The sequence below is a fragment of a genome, unplaced genomic scaffold, assembly GCF_019419815.1.
Source record: "Pyrus x bretschneideri cultivar Hongxiangsu unplaced genomic scaffold, Pyrus_bretschneideri_v1 Contig2, whole genome shotgun sequence".
Classification (NCBI taxonomy): domain Eukaryota; kingdom Viridiplantae; phylum Streptophyta; class Magnoliopsida; order Rosales; family Rosaceae; genus Pyrus; species Pyrus x bretschneideri.
Window position 1 is genome coordinate 9061539 of NW_025999501.1, and position 21887 is coordinate 9083425.

Genomic DNA, 21887 nt, shown 5'->3' on the forward strand with positions numbered 1-21887 from the left:
CGATATGATCAGGTCTCTCATCAAATAATTCAACAGCCTTTTTTTCCATATCCATGAGCCCCGTATCCAATCGTCATGGAAGTCCAGGAGGTGGAGAGTCAAGTGTAATGGAGGCTAACCCATGGGTGGGTGGGAGGTGCCGGCTGGAAACCACCCCTCCTTCAATTGTTTTATTTTTAAAATATTAACAAATATTTAGATATGAACTGGTTATATATATATATATATATATATATATATATATATATTTAAACAAAGGGGACAAGTGGTGACAATCATGGTTATCCACTTTTTCCGGGATCCGGAAAGATTCACAGAAGCATTTTAGCCTTCCGTATTTGGAGTTGGCCCAAATGATGAGAGAGAGTCAAGTAACAAGTTAGGATTATGATATGTTAGGTTTCGTTTTCCCACATTAACAAAAACAAAATGACGTGAGAGTTTACGCAATGAGAGAAAAAGGGGACAATTGGTGAAAACCACGGTTATCCATATCTTTCGGAGGTTGGGAAGACTTACAGAGACATTTTAGCCTCTCGGGGTCTGGGAAGACTCACAGAAGCATTTCAACCTCTCCCTAGCCACAAGTCTGGCTTCCAGCTCCATAGCGAGTTTCGAACTCAAGACCTCAAGTTTTTAGTTTTAAAGAAACCTCGTAATCCATCATTTACCACTTAGCTACCAGCTTGTGGTTATATGAACTAGTTATTTGATCATTTTATGTAGAGACGTAATGGTCATTAAGAAATTAATATTTTAGGAATGTTCATACTTCATAGACAAAAATTGAGCATAAACAAAAATTTTCTGGAAGCATTTTCGCTCGCCATCATAATTATGGTGTATATTCGCTATAACCTTATTATTTAAGAAAAACTAAAAAAAAAGTATGAAAACTTTGAGTTTTAACAAAAATGAAAAAATAAAGGGTAAAGTGAATAGTATCAAGATTGACTTTTTAGTGTAAAAATGTGATTTTTGATTAAAGTGAACAACACCGAAATTTTTTCGTTAAAGTTTCCAATTATTTATCATGTATCATTTCAACTAACTCTAGTTAACTTTCACATTAAATTTTACTTTTTTAATTTCGTAAAAAATAAACCAAAATTAAGTGAAAAGACACATGATAAATAATTAGGTATATTATAAACATACACTAAGGTGTACGGCAATAAGCAAAAATGTTCATTTTACTTTAAGTCCAGTTAGATAATGGGTTCCAAGCACATGCCCATTAAATAATATTTAATGAGATGGGCTAAGAGGCCCAACATTCTAAATTTTTGTTTGTCAAAGTTAATTAATTACTCCTTTAGGAGATTGTGTAGGCCACACCAAACAACCCATTAATTTAGAGATGTGTTATCCCGTACTTTTTTTATTTTTTACATACTTTCTTAATTTGTGATCGTCATCAGATCGATTGAATTAAAAAAAATCAAATGACATAAATTAATAAAGGATGTATGAGAAGTAAAAAAAGGATGTATGAATAACACACATCTTAATTTATTATTTATCATTAATTTATGTTGCGAGTTACACCGTTTTTTGGCCTTTTCAAAATTTGACAAATTCCCACTATTCCAAGTTAGATATGAACTGAAGCTCCTCCTGTTCCTATATACACGCCACACTCGTAGAGTGGTGCAACTTCGTACGTGCCGCCTTGAGGAGAGTGCACACACAGAACAGCTACACGAAGCCATCACTTTCTCGCACTTTCCCGCACTTTCTCGGCTGCCGAACATGAAACAGCCGTGATCCATTTGCTGTTGCTGAACCAAAATTTGTTTGGTTTTTCAGGAATTTTCTCTCTCAACCCCCTCTGATCATAAAGGTAATATCTTTTTCCTTCCCTACAATTTTATCAGCAAACCAAAACATGGGTTTTTGTGGGGTTTTGATTTTCTCTTCGGAGATATTAAGGTTGTTGTTTGGTTTCTGTTTCTCAACCCTTGTGCTTTGCTAGAATCAAAGGTTGTGGATTTTTCACCCAAGCATGCAATTCTCTTTTTATTGTTGTGGTTTGGTGAATAAATTAGAGACCTTTAGTGATATCAATTTCTTGAGGAATTTGGAAAATTAAGATTTTTTTTTTTTCCCAAAACACATTAAGGACTTTTAAGATGACTGAAAGCGTTTTTCATGAAATTGATTTTTAGTTCCAAAAACATTTAAGTGTTTTTTTGGAAGAATTTTGTGGAAAACACTCTCCAGGATCCACTGATGATTGATTTCAAAAACATGTTCACCAAAGCGTTTTTGTTTTAAAAGCACTTTCAAACGAGCCATTAACCTCCTTTTTCTTAAGATTAGGAAAATATAGCAAGCCCTTCAAGTGGTTAAAATTCTAAAAATCGAAAAAAAAGTTGGCTAAAAGTGTTTAACAAGTCCCAAAGTTCGCTACTTTTTATAATTTCCCTAATTTCTTGTCCTAGAAAAGATTATCGTTTTTGCTTTTGTAATCTGTTGTTATATTAGTGCGATTATTACTGTTTCTTTTGTTGATGTTGTCTCTGTAATATTCGTAGGCAAACTGTGAAAACTGTTTTTGGTAGAAACTTAGGTGGCATTTTGATTAGCACGTTTGGAAACCTTGGCTTTAATTCCGCGATCGGTTTTGGAATTCCTGAAGAGAGTAAATTATGTGGAAAGTGAAATGATCTGGAAGTATAAACTAGTATCTGTTTGTCTTGTTAGTCACTTTCCCTATTGGTTGAATGTGGTAGGGTTCGTGGGACGATTTTGTCAATAATTTATGAGAGAAACGAGCATGTAGAATGTATTCGATATCTGCGTTTTGTTCTTTTTTTCTGAGAAAGTTTAGGTTAGTCTCATAAAGATTTTTGTTCTTATTAACCACGTAGTTAGATAACGGTTGCAACCCGCTTTCTATCTCTCTTTCTTATGGTGCATGTGCACGTGTATACAGTGTGTGTATGAGTCCTCAATCAATGCTTAAACTGGTGAGATCTATCCTTAAAGTGCAAATTATGGAATTGCTAAGATTTTTTAAAATTTTTGTGTTTGTTTAACAACATTGTTAACATCGTTTGTTAAATAAAAGAATCCAGGATTCATAATTTAATATTTATACGCACGATAATCTTACTGAATATCTTTGTTCAGTGTGGTTTCAACGTCACTTGCATTGCTATCATATACTTCGAGAAAGATTCTGCGTGACACTCTAGTACTGTGATAAGATAGTTTTCCTAGATGGGCATAGATTAGCATCATTAATTGTAGCTCGAATACGATTATTATTTGGGCAGTTTAATTTCGTGTTCTTATGTTATATGTGTGAAATATCTCCAAGTATATGCTAATCGTTCTTCTTGTGGCTGAACTAGTCGCTCTGTACATTACAACCATTTTAGGAGAGACTTAAACAACGGGGATGTCAGACTTGGAATTAGAAAGTGACCTCCTTGAGGCCGCAGGAAGAACTATTTCAGCTGGGAAAAAGCGGGAACCACCTTCTAGAAAGCAACGTGGAGGTTCATATTCTGATGATGGAAGTGACTCCAGAGGTGAAGACTCAGATGATGATTGTGGAAGCAGGAAGCCCTCTCAAGTACCTCTGAAGAAGAGGTTTGAACCTACAGAAAGGGGCAGTGACGAAGAACGTGATTCTAGCTATGATGGTTCTGATCATGAGGGTGAAAATAGTGATGAATCTGATTTTGGCCCTGATCTTTACAAGAATGATGCTGACAGGAAACGGCTTGCAGCAATGAGTGAACTTGAAAGAGAAATGATTTTGACAAATCGAGCAGAGAAGAAAGGCGGTAAGGATTTCATGGAGAAATTGAGATCAAAGAGAGGCAATGCAAAGTCTACCCAATCAAGGAAAGAGGACCCTCTTCCATTTTCTCGCGGTGCACGCTCGTCAGCTCGGGCTGCTGACAAGTCAGCGGCTATGGATGATGCATTGAATAAATTGCGAGCAAAACGTATGAAGCAACAAGACTCAAAGGATCACCATAAGTTAAGGGACACGTCAAAAGGAGGTGCAGGTAGCCAGGATATTTCACCAACCAAGCATCGCTCCATTCAAATAGAGACTCTGGACGGGTTGCCTAATGAAGAGGAAGCATTGAATGCGGATGATGAATTCCTTGACAGCGATGAGGAAAGTTCAGAGCTACTGACATTTCGGGACATAAAGGATATTACCATTCCAAGGTCAAAACTTGCAAAATGGGTTATGGAACCATTTTTTGAGGAGTTAATCGTGGGCTGCTTTGTTAGGGTTGGATTTGGCATATCATCAGAAGGTCCTATCTACAGGCTTTGCATGGTTCAGAATGTGGTTGCCACAAATCCCGGCCGGGAGTACAAGTTAGAGGGTAAAGTCACACATAAATACTTGAATTGTGTTTGGGGCAGTGAAAGTTCTGCTTCCAAATGGCCGATGGCTAATGTCTCAGATTCTCCTCCGCAAGAGAAGGAGTTTGAACAGTGGCTTAAGGAAGTCAAGCGTGCTGGCCAAATGCCAAGCAAACAGGAGGTGGTAGAAAAGAAGGATACCCTTCTGAAATCGAATACATTTGTTTACTCAGCAGCCACTGTGAAGCAAATGTTGCAGGACAAAAAAGCGTCAGCAAGACCAGTTAACGTTGCAGTTGAGAAGGAACGATTGAGGAGGCAGTTGGATGCTGCAGAGAGTAAAGGCAACGATGAGGAAGTTGAGAGGATCAAGACAAGGCTCCAGGAATTAGAAGCATCCAGGCAAACTCAGGGGACAGATAGCAAGGCTTTTAGATTAGCTGAAATGAACAGGAAGAACAGGTTCGAGAATTTTATAAATGCTTCGGGGTTGAAACCAAGAAATATGAATCTGAAAGCGGGGGAGGCTGGTTATGATCCATTCTCGAGAAGATGGACTCGCTCGAGAAATTACTATGATGCAAGGCCTGGAGGAGGCAATGAAGCTGCTGAGGCAACAGATGGAACTACCGGTACAGGCAGCAACGGGGAAAAGGCAAATGTAACAGGAGAGCTTGGTATGCAAGCAACAGAGGCAGCATTGGAAGCAGCAGCCGGTGCAGGGAAGTTGGTTGATACAAGTGCTCCTGTGGACAAAGGGACAGAATCATACATGCTGCACAATTTCGAGCTGCCAATCTCGTTAGCTCCACTTCAGAAGTACGGTGGACCTCAGGGTGCTGGGATGGCGTATATGGAGAGAAGACAAAGGATCGAAGCAACAGTCGGGCGTCGAGTGCTGGATGACGGGAGGAGGCATGCTTCGGCCTTGACTATTAAGGACTATATGAGACGACAGGAGATGCACCACGCTCACCCTGAACCTGATTCGTAAGCTCTGCTCGTTTAGACTGGGGGAAGTAGCTTCTGTGGGGTTAGACTTGTTATTGTTCTGGACAAAATTGTTGTATATATCTTTTTAGGGCTAGTGGTAATCTTAATTAGTTCACTCTTCATCCATTGCTTAATTACCCTAATTAGATTATATAGTCCTATGAAAGAATGATAATTAGATTATCAAAGAATACCGTTTATAGATCCAAATGTATTTTAACGATTCAGACGTCTATCGTTTAGAGTATCATTCATAGATCATTCTTGTAAAAAATTAGACAAATTGAAAACCATTAAGATATTTAATTGCAGTGAAGAAAATTGACGAATACAGTTTTAGATTTGGTGATTTTTATAGCTGTAAATCTTTGAGAGAAAATCTAAAAAATATATGTTCATAATGTTAAAATACATTACGAAATAAGCTTCATAAACAATGTGTAAAAAAAGTGAAGCACGGATTCGTCTTAAAATGGAAAAAAAAATGCAGGTAGAAATATCAACAATCAGCAACCAAAAGGCATTCTTAAGATACACGGTCATGTAACTGTTATACAAGTACACGTGTGGTAATTGTTATTAAGTACATATTTCACATTGTAAATGTGTTCCGATCATCTCAACCGATTAATTGGTCGACAAAACAAATAATGCAGGAAAAAAAAAGTGAAAATGTGACTTTAGCCCTTCAAACTCAATTTTCTTCATATAAAACCCTACATAACTTTTTTACTCAAAGAAAACCCAATGACTAGGATCCACATAAGCAAATTCATTAACTTCATATTAATTCACACATTTTACATTTTTCACATGCCTAAAATACCCTTATTACATACTTGATGTAGACAATTAATTGTAAGGAAATAGTAAATGATTTTGCAACAAGAAAAAAAAAAGACATTAATGTTAAAAATTTATTGCATATTCATTTTTTAGAAAGGTTTTGAATTTTCATAAAACTATTCGATTTAGTTTTTTCACCCTACTCTTGAATACTTTTGAATTTATCCCTTTTTATTAATATATTAGAACATTGTATTTCATTATCTACATGCACATTAATTTACCTACAACAATTATACCATGGGTGTAATATAATATCTCTTTTTTACAATGATGCAAAATAATATACCAACAACAAAACGTGCCTAACATATGTACTAATTACATGGAAAATAATTTACCTATATTAAGAAGGAATGTAGTTCGATGCATAGTATTAAAAATATTATGTTACACCCATGTTTATAAAACAATAAAACGTGCCTAACATATCTAACAATACATGGAAAATAATTTACCTACAAGTTAGAGAAATGTTATTTGGTTGGGTGTAGCATCAATTTTTTTAATAATTGGAAAAATTAAATATAACTAGGTGTCATGTAATTTTTTATTATATAATTAGAACAAATTAATTTACCTACCTACTCTTTGAAATGTTCATTTCCAATGATGCAAAATGTTCATTACCTAACTACAAATTAATTTCCAATAATTTACCTACACCAATTATACCATGGGTGTAGGTACCAACAACTAAACTTGCCTAACATAAGTACTTGTACATGGAAAATAATTTACATATAACAAAAGAAATGCAGTTTGATGTATAAAATCAACAATATTATGTTCCACTCATGTTTATACAACAACAAAACGTGTCTAACATATATAACAATACATAGAAAATAATTTACCTACAAGTTAGAGGAATGTTATTTGATTCAAAATATATAATATAGGTGTAGTATTTTTTTTTTTAAATAATTGGAACAAACTAATTTACCTACCAATTAACATGGATAAAATTGCTACAAAATATATCACGAAAAAAAAAAAACTAATTTTCTAGTTTAACATAGATATGGTTAATGCAAACACTTTGTTCATTTTATTTCACTTTTTCTACTACTTTTAATTTGGCATAAATTTAGGAATTTGAAAAAGGGACCATAAAGTATGAGTGGCATGAGTGTAAATAAATTGCATTAATAGGTCAATAGTGTTACTATATGTTTGCAAATTTTAAATTAGGGCTTAAACTGGATCTTTAAAGATAGATGGGTTTTTATCTAGAAATAATGAATTGTAAGGGCCAAAATCTAAAGCACCCAAAAAAAAAACCACCTTCATGATACATTTTGAATCGGAGTACTCTTCGCTATCCAACTTTTCTGTACCCTATCCTAAACGTGTTACTGTACAGTACAAAGGCCAAACTTGTTGCCCTCGAAAGAATGGGACTCGTTATACAAGAATCTGAGACTTAGCGGCACCTCTGGAGCATTTTTTCCGGCCACTCTTGCTAAGTGCGCAAACACAGATTTCAAGAAGCTCGTAATCCTCGTCCCAGAATAGCAAGGCCGCCTTCTCCGGATTCTCCAACAGCATTTTAGTTGTAAGGAACCCGGCAATGGTCCATGTTTGGTAAAGCCGCGATTGCTTTCCAATAAACTTCCCTGTTCTTGTATCATAGTACTCGGGCCAGCGATCAGATCGAAGCCTCTTCTCAGCCAATGCCGCTGCTTTCTGAGCTAGTTCGATTCTGCCCATCTTGATGCATGCCAATGTGAACTGAAATAGGATAGAAAAAGCATTTTAGATGGAAAACCAAGATCAAAACACTCAACATAAACTGCAACAGCTTCCCACCTAATAACAGAGGAGGCCGATGGTAGTATCATGACAAATAATTCCACAAAATGTCATAATTTCTTGAGCATACACAAAATATTTAGTGTTACTGAAGCAACGCTCACCTGCCACAGAAGCGTCGGCCAGGATCCACCATTATGATATGACCAAGGGCTGTAGGAGTCAAGACAAACATACTTCAGTGAGCAACTGATCATGAACAAGTTAGATGCTAGAACAAGACAACCAGCAAATATAAACGAGCGGCTAGCTCACGTATTCTTTGGGTCGCTGCCAGTGATTATACGCCATTCTTCAAACTCCAAGGCAGGGTAGGATATCTTAAGTGGCATATGCCCCACAAGATCATCCCATTTGGCTTCAATCAAATTCAATACAGCATCATTTTGCTTCGGAGTACCCAATGAAGAAACAATGGACCAAAGATTTCCAAGAGTGAAAAACCTGAAGTCCATGTGGGCTGGTTGTAGATTGCCAATAAGATACCCGCCTTCTTCTGGAATCCAGTCCATTAACCATAGAGGAATTTGGTCAGGGTAGATATTGAACTTGTTGGTGGCCTCCGTAGAGTACTCTTCTGTCTTATACCGATATATCTCATTGATCTTTTTCATATCCACCCAGTAATATTCTCTGATGTGGAATGACAAAGCGCTGAGTCTGTTGTTGATGGCCCTTACCAAATTCTTGGATCCATCATTTACACCAAGCATCTCACGCGAGCATCGAAGAGCTGAGTAAAATAAGGCCTGAAAAATCATATTCAGCATAATGACATTAGCCAAACATGAGGTAACATACACAAACTTTGAAATGAAGCGTTAAAATTCATAACACAAGGGTACAATAAGAATAAAAACGACCATATAAAAACCGGTGTGTATCATACAAAAGGGCACGATCAGGACACAGCCGAATATTCTTAAAAAGTCTAGTTTCAACAATTTTCAGAATTCATGTTCAAGAAGGTTACACTTACAGTAATAAAACAAACAAAGTAGCCTCTTTGTAGAATACAGAAAGAATATAAAGTGATGAATGTATTCTTAAGAAATATTGAAAGTAGCCTCGTAACTCACTTGGATCTCAAGGGGATGGCCATGGATACCCATCCGGCGGTCTATCATGCAGGAGCCATCGGTGACTAAAAGAGATGGAAACATATCAAAACCATCAGTTAAGCACAAGTTCAGAATCATTTTCAAGCCTGTTTGAACATCCACCCTCTCCTGTAATCCATAGTCACCAGTTATCTTTCCGTAAGCCCTCAACAGAATAATCCACCATAATCCTGACAGAGAAGTTACACAACCAACAAACCATTATCCATTAGATGCCATAACTTAGGAAGATCATTTAAAAAAAAATTTGCTTTTAAGAAAAGTTACGAAATGCCTATCAGCCTCCAATAACACCTGGATGGCAACAACAGCAGACTGTTATAATCTACTTACCAGAATCTACGGGTGCAACACGTCCAATAGCTGATTCACCAAAATCTGGATCTAAGACTTCTTCAATCTTATTTCCATCGAGAGGTACAGTTCTAACTTTAAAACTTGCAGGCATCAATCCCTGTCCTGGGCTGTAGCAATCAACAGTTTTCTCCCAACTCTACAACAGAAGAAACATATGATCAGGAGTTCCAGAAGCCTACATTAGTTCAAGGTACATTACACAGAAACGCGGTCAACATGAAAATTTAGTCAAGCTTTGCCAAAACCAATGGAATGTTTGTTTTGGAAGAAAGAAAAAGGAATCGTGCCAATTCTGGAACTCCAAAATCAGCAATGTTTAAATGACGTAGAAAGGAAATTCTGATTATTTGAAAACTTGTTTATTGATAAACTATAGAAAAAGTGAGGTTTCAAACTTTCGATTCATGATATCATGTATTCAAAAACGAAAAGGCGGAACAATTAATGCTCGAAAAGAAAGGAACCAAGATAAGTGGTGCACACCATTACCTGCAATTGCAATGTATGAAGAAGGAAGTTCCTCACAATCTCCCCTTCTCCCTTAAGCAAGAAAGCAAGCGCCGATGGAACAAAATCACGGATAAAGACCTGATCATAATTCAGCAGTTGCTTGTCACCAGGTTCATTTGCAGCCACAGTCCCCACGGGATTCCCACAATACATCACAACCGAATCCCTCAATAGCCTCCACGCCTCCTTCTCAATATCCGAATACTCTCTCTCCGGACTCACAACCGTAGCTTCATTCAAACTTTCCGATTTCTTTTCATCACCAACTTCTATCCTCGATTCTTCCTCTCCCACAATGTTCTCACCCTTATCAATCCTCTCCACCAAAGGCTTCACATTTATACCGCCCTGAACATATATCCTCTCGAAGTTGTTGTCATTCACACGGGTCTCGATCGATGTTGAAAGGTTCCGAAACCTGGATGCCAAACTAGCAATCACAGAAACACCTCTACTAGTTGTGCCTATGCCAGCACTATAAGACCTAGAAGACCTAGATATAACCCCAGATTGGCCAAAACTCCAACTGGGAACCTGAGAGGCTTTCCGGGCATCATCGAAAACGCCTCCAGGGCCCGAAATACGAAAAGCGTTGGCGTGATATTGGCTGTTTTGCTCAAAATTGACACAAAAACTGGACGAATTTCCAGTCTTCGTCAAACCATGGAGCCATTTTGCAGGCCGTGGAAACCCAAAAAACGCCGAGTTTCGACGTCTATTGAGGATTCTACAGGTGGGTTTCATTGCTGCGTGACAAAGAAGACTCAGGGAATTCATATCAAAGATTTTAAGCCAGATGAATGCTCAGCAAAATCAAATCTTCAAACGATACAAAACATAACATTGGAGCTATATCTATATGCACATACAGATATACAGCTATCCTGATCCTTTGAAGATTGAGATGCAGATTACGGAGTTGGGATTTTCTTCGAACTTACAGAGAGAGAAGGCGTTCATCGGCGGAGGAGAGAGAGAGAGGTTGGAGCAGAAGAAAATGGTGTTTCTGGATTGCAGGTTGGTTCAGGAAAGTAAACAGGGAAGATAGCTTTTTATGCATGAACGGTGGCGCCTTGGAGACTACGGAAAAAAGGGCCCGCCCGGCAAAGAAATTTGGGAGATTTATTCTTAAACGGGTCTTTAATTACTTAAGCTGCCTAAGATATTTTCATAATTAAGTGCAAAATGTTAAACTATTTATTTACTGCTTGTTTGAGATTGTTTTCATAAGAGGCATTTAAACCCGTTTTCCAAAAAGTAAAAATCATAAATGTTTTTAGCTATTAAAAAGTGCTTTTAATCATTTCAAAACAATTTTAAATAAGTTCATAAAAATAGAAAGTGTAGCGATGTAAAAATAGAATACGAAGAAATTGTGGATGTTGATACTTTCTCCAACAGTGTCAAAGAATCGCGGGCTTCTCCATCTTACACGGCAACTTTAATTAAGTTGGCGGTGTAGTTGGCTAATTTGAATGGATTATATAGATTTGGGGGATGTCTTAGTTAAGATTTTTGTTCTAATTTATCCTACTCTTATTTTAAGATTTGATTTGTGGATGTACTGCTCTGAAGTCATAACATTTTTGCAAGTGTACAGGGACTTTGTACATAAAGAAGGGATAAGTGCTAGTGATGTGTCCAATAATTTTTTTGCTTTTTGTTTTAAAAAAAAAGAATTAGTTAGTGGTTTCACCATGATTGTCCTTTTTTTTGAACTAAGAAGACTCATTGAGACATTTCAGTCTTTCCCCAACTACTATTGTGTGATTCATTAGCGTCAATGAAATGAACCCAAGATGTGTCTTGTAGAATACGGGCTTGGAATTCGTCCCCAACTATAGACTACGCTGTGGTAGTTGTGATGTGTCCAATGATTGTTATCCACTAATTTTCAATGTTTTCATATGCCAATTTTCTTTTGGCGAACCCCAAATCTTTTACACCACTAATATCATGCCTAGTTTTGTTCAAATTATTGACATTTCAAATCCGGTATGCATAAGTTTTTTTCAAACTCGAGTTTCAAATAGGTGAAAATCGACCAAAGAAAGGAAAACCCTAATGGCGTATTTCGATGAAGGATTACCAAACAGAAATGATATTCACACTCATGTATCCTTTTAACCGTAAAATTGAATAAAGTAAAAGAGAATCGATAGACAAAAAAAAGAGAGGTATAATATTCCTTACCAAAACATGATTATGGGTCAAATGGACTTGGAGATATGGTCCATCCTTTGTTGGCCCGTCTTGGTTATAGGGCCAACAACATAGATTCCCTTTGATTGATAGATAGGCTGTGGATGCAACCAACAAAACCAAGAAAAAGAAAGCAGGAGGAGATAGTGGATACTGGATAGGGGATAGGGAAACATGGCAAGGTTGGTGGTGGTGCTGCAGCAGAGACACCCTTCTCTCTCTCCTCTCCCCTCTTCTCTCTCTCACTTCAATGGCACCAGACTTCACACTCCTCAACTCCAGGTTCTGCTTTCTGCAATTTTTGTTCCAAGTTTCACAATGTTGGGAACCTCAATGGAACTGACTTTCATTATACCTGTACTAGCTTCTGTTGATTTTCCTAGAACCTAGAGTAGAATTGCAGATGTAGATAAGGCCAGTTGGCCAGAGGAGGGTGCCGCCACGTTGCACCCGAGTTAAAGTTCCCCTCCCTGTAAATTAGAGTAGTTTAGAATATCGCTTTGTCGAAAAAACATCAAAGTAGAACTAATATGTCATTTCCATAATGTTAAGATTCATGATGATATAGATATACCATATGTAGAAGGTGAATTTCATGGAACTCCAACACTTGCAGTCGTAAGTTAGGCCAGTTGGCTAGGATACTTTGCCTTCCCCCTTGCACCCAAACTTGAGTCCTCATTTCCGTAAATTAGACAAGTTTAGAATATCGTCTCGTAAAACAGTCTACTAGCTTTGATCGTTTCCTTCTCTGAGCTTCGACACTAAGTGATGTGGCTTTGTTTTTAACATCAGTACATCATTAATCAATTACAGTACAGGAGAAAGGTTTCACAGCCAAAAGGAACATTACATGTTGCAGCATCAAATGCAAAGGAAATTTGTAAAATGGATGGCAGACTGAAGACACCGATTTCCGAGCACTTTCGAGGCGAATCAGACAGGGATTCTGTTGAGATTTCTTCAAAGGTATGCTAGGAGTCACACATTTGTAAATTTGACATGAAATTTCCAAAAACTTCCACAATGGTTGTGTTCTTACTACATATTTTTAATATATAATCAGACTAAAGATTTTGCAGTTCCTAGGAGAAATGCAATGGCCTTAATCTTGTCAGCTTACATCTTCGCCGGAGACAGTTTCCGGAGTGCTGCATTTGCTCAGCAGTCTCTTGTAGGGTTAAGAGAATACATAGATACTTTTGATGGATATTCGTTCAAGTACCCTAAGAACTGGATCCAAGTGAAAGGTGCCGGAGCAGACATATTCTTCAGAGACCCTTACATTCTCGATGAAAATATCTCCGTCGAGTTTTCATCTCCATCATCTTCCAACTACAAGAGCATCAAAGATCTTGGCCCGCCTCAACTAGCCGGAAAGAAAGTGCTTAAGCAGTACCTGACGGAGTTCATGTCTACCAGACTTGGCGTGAGGCGTGAATCGAAAATCCTTTCCACTTCTTCAAGAGTTGCTGATGATGGGAAGCTTTATTATCAAATTGAGGTCAGTTCCATGCATTTTTAGAAGCTTTATTACCATTAAGAAAGTGTGTTTTGACATGGGTTTTCTAGGTGAACATAAAATCATATGCAAACAATAACGAGCTGGCTGTTATGCCGAAGGATCGATTAGTTCGTTTGGAATGGGACAGGCGGTACCTTTCGGTTCTAGGAGTCGAAAACAACCAGTTATACGAGTTGAGATTACAGACACCGGAAAATGTGTTTGTGGAAGAAGAAAGTGATCTTCGCCGGGTTATGGAGTCCTTCAGAGTGAACAAGCTTGCTGTTTAGGTACCGTAAGATTGTACAAAATTTTGTCATCCAAGGTTCTTATTCCTTTGCTTCAAATGCCAATTGCAGTCTAGTTCTGTAAAACACTGTAATTTTCATTTCTTCAGTAACAGAAAAACCGTTACAAATCCATTTCAGCTAAATCGAAGGCACTCTCAAGACCGAAATGCTATGTTACAAAAACAAATTTACAAATTACAAACTGCAGCACATAATTAATCACATTCTGAGTAATTTTCACAAATAGGGATTCATATCGGTGCATTATGACCTGACTTCAAATTCCCCTGCTCGAGTGAGAGCTCGAAAACCCTTATAAGGTGGTTTTGGTAGATTCTTCAAATCCAGTTTATCTATTTGCAAGCCAGAGAGGGCAACACCCATGATCCTAAAACCCACTTGAAATGTCGGAAAAACGTGAAGGCGCTCTAATCCTGTTTCAAGCACTAGTGTCCCAGACATTGCAGGGGCTCTGTCATTAGGAATCTTCCCTATCGTCCATGAACATGTCTACAAAAAACAAGTAGAGTTAGTTATATTAAACCCAAAATCCGACCAGGAGAACTACGCATTCTCATCCTTTAAAAACTGCAGAAATTACAACCAGAACAGTGAAGAATAATTGGGATAAAAATACCTGAACTACCATTTCATCTAAGTACGTATCACAATTGATAATGGAAATTCAAGGCTAGTCATCATGCCAAGGGTACGAGTGATATGGAAATCCTATGTTCGTACCTTGTTAGCAAGAATGTTCACGGTTCCATAATTCGAATTCAGATGAGCTGATAAAATGCAGGGAGGAAGTTGAAATTGTACAGTTATTGAATCAATTGTCTTTCCAGGATCATTTCGTATTCCAACCAACACACTAACACGACATGTCCCAGCATCTGAGGTTAGCTGGGGCTTTACATAGATTGGAGAGCTCTTCAGCTTTCTAACCCTGTATAAAAGAAGCATACAATTATTTAGAAAATAAAACAAGGACGGAGATACCAAAATACTGCACATAAGTAAGCTTTGAATTTCCCCCAATTTAAGAACTTAGTGTCCCTTTTACACCACTGACCTGTAACTCATCAACTTAAACTGTCCGTCAGGGGGCACGAACGACAGAACTTGATGGGCTTCCCATGAGCGAAATCGAACACATGGATGAAATCTTACATCATCAAGAATAGCAGGGTTTGCAAATGAAATAGTCAAATCAGGGACACCAGAGAGATGGGAGTTTACTTGAACTTCACCATATATCTCACATTTCACCAGGACCCCATCCCTGAGCAGCAACCAGAAATCTTTAAGTACAAAACATTGAGATATAACTCATCCAATTATAACTACAAAATCTGCAAATTTTGTAGAGTAATCATCACCATCCATAACTGATAACGTCTTATAAATTTTAGTGCGGTTAAAGGTAAACACCAATTGACTTGTATAACGTTAAGTGAGATTTGAATCAAATTCTACGAATCAGAACTTTTAATCTTGAAGAAAAGAATAAAAGATAGACCTGTTTATAATTGCATCCATTTCTTCAACAAGATCAACATAAGCTTCATTGTTTGCATATTTTGGGTCTGTTGTTCTCCATGGAATGCAAGATGACGTTGAACCCGGAAGTGTGTCGATCATGTTGGAACTGTTGCCAGTGACTACACTCAACACCTTGTCTACCATATTTGGTGGAGCAATCATCTCTCTCAGAATATTCGGCTCTGTAGTGAGAGGGAAGCCATTGTCAATCATCTCATCCAGAAGCTGCAAACAGCAGTAAAGATTTTATAAAGTTCAATCGAAGCAAAGAAAACACTAGATGATGACTAATTAGCAGCCAGGTCCAAGTCACTAATCGATTACAGTCACGAAGGTAAAATTTGAACTTGTCCATGTTGTTGTTGAGATTTTAGTTCTACGTTACAAGTGGTTTACAAAAGAATCACAGATACGAAGGCAAACGATAGTCCTCACAACAGACGCATTCTAGAAGAAACGATAATTAAGACACTAGATGATAGCAAAGCATTCGCTTATCAAATCACAATAAGCAGCAAAAGTATAATCAAGACAATTACCTCATATACAATGACAAAGTTATCTTTAATCAAGTCTTCATTCAAGCTGCCAAGATAATCTGTCAGGACATCAGCTACCCTGCACAGAAACTACAAGTCAAACGTTAAAGTTCAATCTTGTTCAACGCATACACAATCAAATCATAAAATATAACACACATTCAGCTATGATATTCACCTCGATGCCCATCAAAGGCGGCATTTCAACTTGGGTACAAGCTAAAAACGTTATCCCCTCGCGAAGAACTTGGAAAAGATAGTGTGTTGGCGAAGCAATTACTGGTTGCAGCTAATAACAAAATCACACATAGGGTGTAAGAAATGGAATGACAAGCACACAACCAACTACATATCAACTTGACTGTATGCATAAATAAAGTGAAAAGGGAGGGAACCATAAGTTATATACATACACAACTAAAAACTGAAAAGTAACAACAACATACAAGATAATAAACCCAATTTGAAAGATTCATGAAAACCAGATAAAGGTAACAGATACAAATTCTTTTTATTCGGACGATACCCTACTTTAAACTTATCTAAACTACGGAAGGGGGATTCAAATTCAGGGTGCATAGAGAGTATATCCGGCCCTCTCTAGCCAACGTGACTACGCCCATGCCTAAAAATTTACAATTTGGCAAAAAAATAAAAAAATTCATTAGCTACCTTGGGAGAATCACCTTGAGAAATTGTATGCTCCCAGAACCATGTGCATATCGAACGGTCCACACGCTGCCCAGTAAGCTGTTTCTCCAGCATTACCTCACTGAAAAATCCCATAATTTAGCAACAAAAAATTGAAATTTGCTCTTACCTACTAAAATTCGTCAATTAAATTTTCAGATCAAATGGGAAAAAAATTTCAATGATTTGGTGACTTACCCAGAATCCGATAGCAGAAATATGCACTGCAACATCTCTCTCTCTGTGTAAAAAAAAAAATTAGAATAAATTTCAAATCCACAAAAGCAAAATCGAAAGTCTGAAGCTTTTCTTCTTCGCATCCTTCGCCTTCTCAGCATTTAGATTTTGGAGTTTTTGCAGAGCACAAAAAAGCCCAAAACCCAAAACTTGACCCAACTCAAAAGCCCAAACCCAACTCACAAATGGGCATTTGACGCCTTAAGGCGCGAAAGTTTTGACCTTTACAGCGTCGTGTTGGGGAGGCTGAGAGTGGTGGAATGGGAGGCCGAGGAGTGACTGGAGTGTGGATATAGGCAAACCGAAAAGGAGGAGTGGTGGGTCATACCCTCTTATCCTGTGACTGAATGTTCGACTGAGAGAACGCCAAGAGAAAGTGGAAGAAGACGACGACGGCAAGAAATATTTCAAGAATTTCAGAAAACCCAACACTCACAGAGAGAGAGGAAGAAGAAGAAGATTGGATATAGAATTGTTGAATAGAAGACAGAAATGGCAAGGTTGGTGGCTGTGCAAACACAGCAGAGAAACCCATCTTTCTCTCTCCTCCCTCCTTCCTCTCTCTCTGACTTCAATGGCACCAAACTCCTCCACTTCCAACTCCAGGTCCTCTCTCTCTCTCAAATATGCGTTCTTATGATGCTTTTCCTTGATAGGTAGAATCTAAGTTTCCTTTTTGTTGAATCAATTTCGACCCATTTGCCGGAAAGTTTATGTTTTTACTTGCATTTCGTTGTTTTCAACTTAGAAGTTAGAACCCCATGTGTTAATTGTTGCAGTGTAAAAGAAGGGCATCGCAGCCAAGAGGAGGGGCATTGCAAGTTTCAGCATCGAGTGCAAAGAAGATTCTTATAATGGGAGGAACCCGATTCATCGGCGTCTTCTTGTCAAGACTCCTTGTTAAAGACGGTCATCAGGTATCCTTTTTCTCTTTCTAAATTTCGAAAATCTCGATTTTCTCATCATTTTCGTACTATGATATCATTATGAGTTTAGTGTAACTGTCACACAACCACGTGGAATTACGAGTCTCATCATGGAATTAGTAAGAACGTGTGAATTAGTAATGTCACGTTGCAATGTAACAATCACACTTTTTCTTTTGATACATTGATAAGTTATGACATTGAGTTTACTTTGGCAGGTGACTCTGTTTACCAGAGGAAAAGCACCCATTACTCAGCAGTTGCCAGGAGAATCCGATGCGGATTACACAGATTTCGCTTCAAAGGTATTAATAGTGTCGCTAAGGCTTTGAAGGTCCATTATTTACTTCTAATGCTTTCTCAGATTTTCATTTTCTAGTGATCGTGTTTTGCTAGATTTTGCACTTGAAAGGAGACAGAAAGGACTATGACTTTGTGAAATCCAGTCTTTCAGCTGAAGGCTATGATGTTGTTTACGATATAAATGGTCTTTACATTTAGCCTCTGCAATTAGAATTTGCCTCACTAGAATAAAGTTCTTGTTTACTATAGCTTACAGTTCTGCTTCGTAATCCGTACTTGGAAATTTTCAGGAAGAGAGGCAGAAGAAGTTGTGCCAATAATTGAGGGACTACCGAAGTTAGAACAGTAAGAACAGCCTACTGATGAATTTGCTTATCTTATTAGTAAAGCAACTGAAATATTTCACCTTTATTTCGTGGCGGTTCTCCAGTGTCAGGTCATCTTCTCCTGGATATGGTTTGAGATTAGGAATGTTTGAAGTAGAAGTAAGCTCTAAATTAGCAAGCATGTGATACTTCGTATGCAATACAAAATTAATGGTTAAACAAAACAATACTATCATAAGATATCTGATCTAAATACTTTAGAATATGGCAGATTTTAAAATTCTAGTCTCTCTGTCATAAAATCAAGTACCTTTGACTGCAGCTTGCCATTTTATTATCTCAGACGATAATAAACCTGGTTTTCGTTAAATATGTTGTAAATGAGGAAAAGCAGCTCACGTTATTCAGGTGTACGAAGAAGACCAATGGTAATACTGTAGTTAGAGATGTGATTGTGAGTCAAAATGGATGCAAGAATCAATCTTCATGACCTGGAATGATCAACTTGTATAGTGCAAGCTGATGCTTATACTTCGTTTTGAAAACGTTCTAAGACTTAATGGAACGCTAACATGGTAGACCTAATGTTTGATGCAGAAAAGATTTAAAAGTGCACTTATTTCCAATTTTCGACATATATATAATGGGTAAATTTTTGGAAGGTCTAAGAATTCCACTGAAATCTCAGGTACATATACTGCTCTTCAGCTGGTGTCTATCTCAAATCTGATCAGCTACCTCACTTTGAGGTATGTTTTATGTTACAAATGGCTTACTTTTCATTTTCTTGGTCCTACTCTTGTACTGTGATTCAATTTCAAATCACTCTTGTCATGGCATTGTGGAAATTTGAGCTTAATTCCTAACTTGTTTTTCCTCTATATTAATTTTTTTTATCCTTTCTATTTCATTCTATTTGTCTTTCCATAATTCTAAACTTGACGAACCCTGGTGGTAGATCGATGCAGTTGATCCAAAGAGCAGGCACAAGGGAAAGCTCGAGACAGAGAGCTTGCTCGAATCAAAGGGTGTTAACTGGACTTCAATAAGGCCAGTCTACATCTATGGACCATTGAACTATAACCCTGTTGAAGAGTGGTTCTTCCACCGGTTGAAAGCTGGCCGCCCAATCCCAGTTCCCAACTCAGGGATACAAATTACACAGCTTGGTCATGTCAAGGTTAGTGAAGTGTCAGTCATAATGTACTTCCTTAGATTTCTATATTGCAGCATATAAGGGCAATTTTTTATGTGAATTCGTTTTGCAGGACTTAGCGACAGCCTTCATTAAGGTTCTTGGTAACGAGAAGGCCAGCAAACAAGTATTCAACATCTCGGGAGACAAATATGTCACCTTTGACGGACTAGCAAAAGCATGCGCAAAGGTAATTGCTTGCTGGGGAGTTCCTAGATAGACAAATATTCATAATCTTCTCAAACTAGAGTTTATCCTATGTTTTCACTTTTGTTAGGCTGCTGGTTTTCCTGAGGCTGAGATCATTCATTACAACCCTAAAGAGTTCGATTTTGGCAAGAAGAAGGCCTTTCCATTCCGTGACCAGGTAAATATGGTCTTAGAGACGTTTTAAGAATTCAACGAGAAGCTAAAGAAAACTTATGCTTTTACTTTCATGAAGCCGGAACCTGATTAACCAACTTCAATTGTGCTTTTTTTTTTTCATTTGATGCAGCATTTCTTTGCATCGATCGACAAAGCAAAGAGCGTGCTCGGATGGAAACCCGAATATGACCTGGTGGAAGGTCTTGCGGACTCGTACAACCTAGATTTTGGGAGAGGAACATTCAGGAAAGCAGCTGATTACTCAACAGATGACATCATTCTTGGCAAAAGTCTTGTCCTCAGCTAAATCTCCAGACTCTCTTTGCTCTCTTTGATTTGTATCCTCCATTTTTATTAATTATTTCAGGATCAAGAGGAAATCAAGTTAATTTTTTCTGTGATGTTGCTGTTTCATATTCAAATGTATTTAATTAGACGATAAATAAATATATTTCGTTGGTTTTTAGTCCAATGTCCAAAAACATGTTATTTGAAAATTAAACTCTGCGACTAATCTTACGTTTAATCTGTTCCAATTGGGTAAGGACATTAATATACTTCTCTGTGCAAAAGAAATTCAACAATCAAAGATGAACACGTTCAAGCAAATCAAACGGTCAGATTCAACAACGATACTGAATCAGTTTCAACAACGATACTGAAGCAAAAGTAAAGGCTGCAGAAGAGAGAAACGTATATGTCACGGCTATATGTTTCCTCCTCTCTCTAATCTCGAATCCTCAATCTCTTTCTTCACTAGAACAAAAAAGAAAGGGGTGTGATATTCATACACCCCATTTTACTTCTTATATGCCTTTTTAATTTTCGGCCGTCGGATCGGATGAATTAAAGAAGATTAACGGACATAAATTATCAAGGAGTGTGGAAAAAGTAAAATGAGGTGTGTGGATAGCACACCCCAAAAGAAAATGCCAAGATTCTTCCACACTCAGGCCACATATTCTTTCTGTGCCACATGCAAATATGGGCAGTCTTGTAGAAATATATTGGGCTATTTTTGGTGTGAAAGTATTTTCAATTTTGAGCCTACCTAAGTCTCTAAACCACAATCCAACGATCGACTTGATTGCCAAAGCCTTTTTTAATTTTGTATTTTAGAGTTTGGTCAGTTACAAAAAAATCGAATCCTGAACCTATCATGCTTTGGATTTCAAATTTTTGATGCTTTGCTGATGTGAAAAGAGTGCAATATGCTTGGTGTTGACTTTTTGATGTATCATGCCTTGGTCTAGTCAATACATGCGACATTGTCTTCATAGATCGTCAGTGAAACACAATGATGAATGAGAAACCGCAGGTACTTCGAATACGCTCAAGAAGAGCCCTGAATCATACTTCCTATGTGTAGCATAGTGAGGTGTGATGAGCTTTGGAACTATTTGAGGATTTCGCAACTAAGGTCTATTTCATGGATCGCAGTATCCCTAATGGTAAATATATAACTATCTGGAAATGTGCCTTGTGCAAGTTTGATAAGTAATTTTCGTCACCATAACAAACAAGACATGCATCATTAAGAGGATCAAGGGGTTGGATCAACTCGTGATGCGTATGGATAAGCTTAAATCTTAGAACCTTTAGGGTAATGAAAATACGTCATTAATGTCAATTCAATGACTGCGTGTAGTCGCAGTGTTGTATCTTCTCAAAAGATCAACAATGAAGGAGATGTCACGTCTAATGCAATGAGTTAAGTAAAACAAAGCTTAAAGTTGAACTTAGATATGACACTGCTGAAGGTAGCGGTTAGTAGTGTCATGGAC

At 37.6% G+C, this 21887-nt stretch overlaps 5 protein-coding genes across 7 annotated transcripts; 3 read left to right on the forward strand and 2 right to left on the reverse strand.

Annotated features, from left to right (window-relative positions):
- The first annotated feature begins 1630 nt into the window (after positions 1–1630).
- Positions 1631–5554, forward strand: LOC103928219 (protein RTF1 homolog). 2 transcript variants are annotated; one of them, XM_048582983.1, is made up of 2 exons: positions 1631–1843; positions 3387–5554. In XM_048582983.1, the coding sequence occupies exon 2, from the start codon at positions 3407–3409 to the stop codon at positions 5330–5332; it is 1926 nt and encodes a 641-aa protein (XP_048438940.1). In that variant the 5' UTR covers positions 1631–1843; positions 3387–3406; the 3' UTR covers positions 5333–5554. The 2 variants fall into 2 exon arrangements, with proteins under 2 accessions (XP_048438940.1, XP_048438939.1); XM_048582982.1 differs by having other exon boundaries at positions 1632–1843; positions 3360–5554.
- A 1905-nt stretch (positions 5555–7459) lies between these two features.
- LOC103928220 (alkaline/neutral invertase A, mitochondrial-like) lies at positions 7460–11112 on the reverse strand. The gene is made up of 6 exons (XM_009337226.3): positions 9960–11112; positions 9447–9606; positions 9072–9283; positions 8248–8741; positions 8097–8145; positions 7460–7911 (listed from the first exon to the last, which is right to left on the reverse strand). Exons 1-6 carry the CDS (start codon positions 10755–10757, stop codon positions 7585–7587), a joined length of 2040 nt encoding a protein of 679 aa, XP_009335501.2. The 5' UTR covers positions 10758–11112; the 3' UTR covers positions 7460–7584.
- Positions 11113–12282: 1170 nt separating this feature from the next.
- Positions 12283–14108, forward strand: LOC103962339 (psbP domain-containing protein 1, chloroplastic). The gene is made up of 4 exons (XM_009375039.3): positions 12283–12464; positions 12999–13151; positions 13249–13686; positions 13755–14108. Exons 1-4 carry the CDS (start codon positions 12357–12359, stop codon positions 13974–13976), a joined length of 921 nt encoding a protein of 306 aa, XP_009373314.2. The 5' UTR covers positions 12283–12356; the 3' UTR covers positions 13977–14108.
- Positions 14051–17239, reverse strand: LOC103928221 (AP-3 complex subunit mu-like). Of its 2 annotated transcripts, none has more exons than XM_048583348.1 (8): positions 16949–17239; positions 16747–16832; positions 16239–16339; positions 16061–16150; positions 15499–15746; positions 15052–15261; positions 14718–14925; positions 14051–14486 (listed from the first exon to the last, which is right to left on the reverse strand). In XM_048583348.1, the coding sequence occupies exons 1-8, from the start codon at positions 17086–17088 to the stop codon at positions 14241–14243; spliced, it is 1329 nt and encodes a 442-aa protein (XP_048439305.1). In that variant the 5' UTR covers positions 17089–17239; the 3' UTR covers positions 14051–14240. The 2 variants fall into 2 exon arrangements, with proteins under 2 accessions (XP_048439305.1, XP_009335502.2); XM_009337227.3 differs by having other exon boundaries at positions 16239–16349; positions 16733–16832.
- Positions 17240–17329: 90 nt separating this feature from the next.
- LOC103962340 (chloroplast stem-loop binding protein of 41 kDa b, chloroplastic-like) lies at positions 17330–20485 on the forward strand. Its single transcript, XM_048583349.1, has 10 exons — positions 17330–17593; positions 17767–17904; positions 18132–18218; positions 18310–18400; positions 18507–18561; positions 19231–19291; positions 19501–19722; positions 19811–19927; positions 20015–20104; positions 20234–20485. Exons 1-10 carry the CDS (start codon positions 17480–17482, stop codon positions 20408–20410), a joined length of 1152 nt encoding a protein of 383 aa, XP_048439306.1. The 5' UTR covers positions 17330–17479; the 3' UTR covers positions 20411–20485.
- The last annotated feature ends 1402 nt before the right edge of the window (positions 20486–21887 follow it).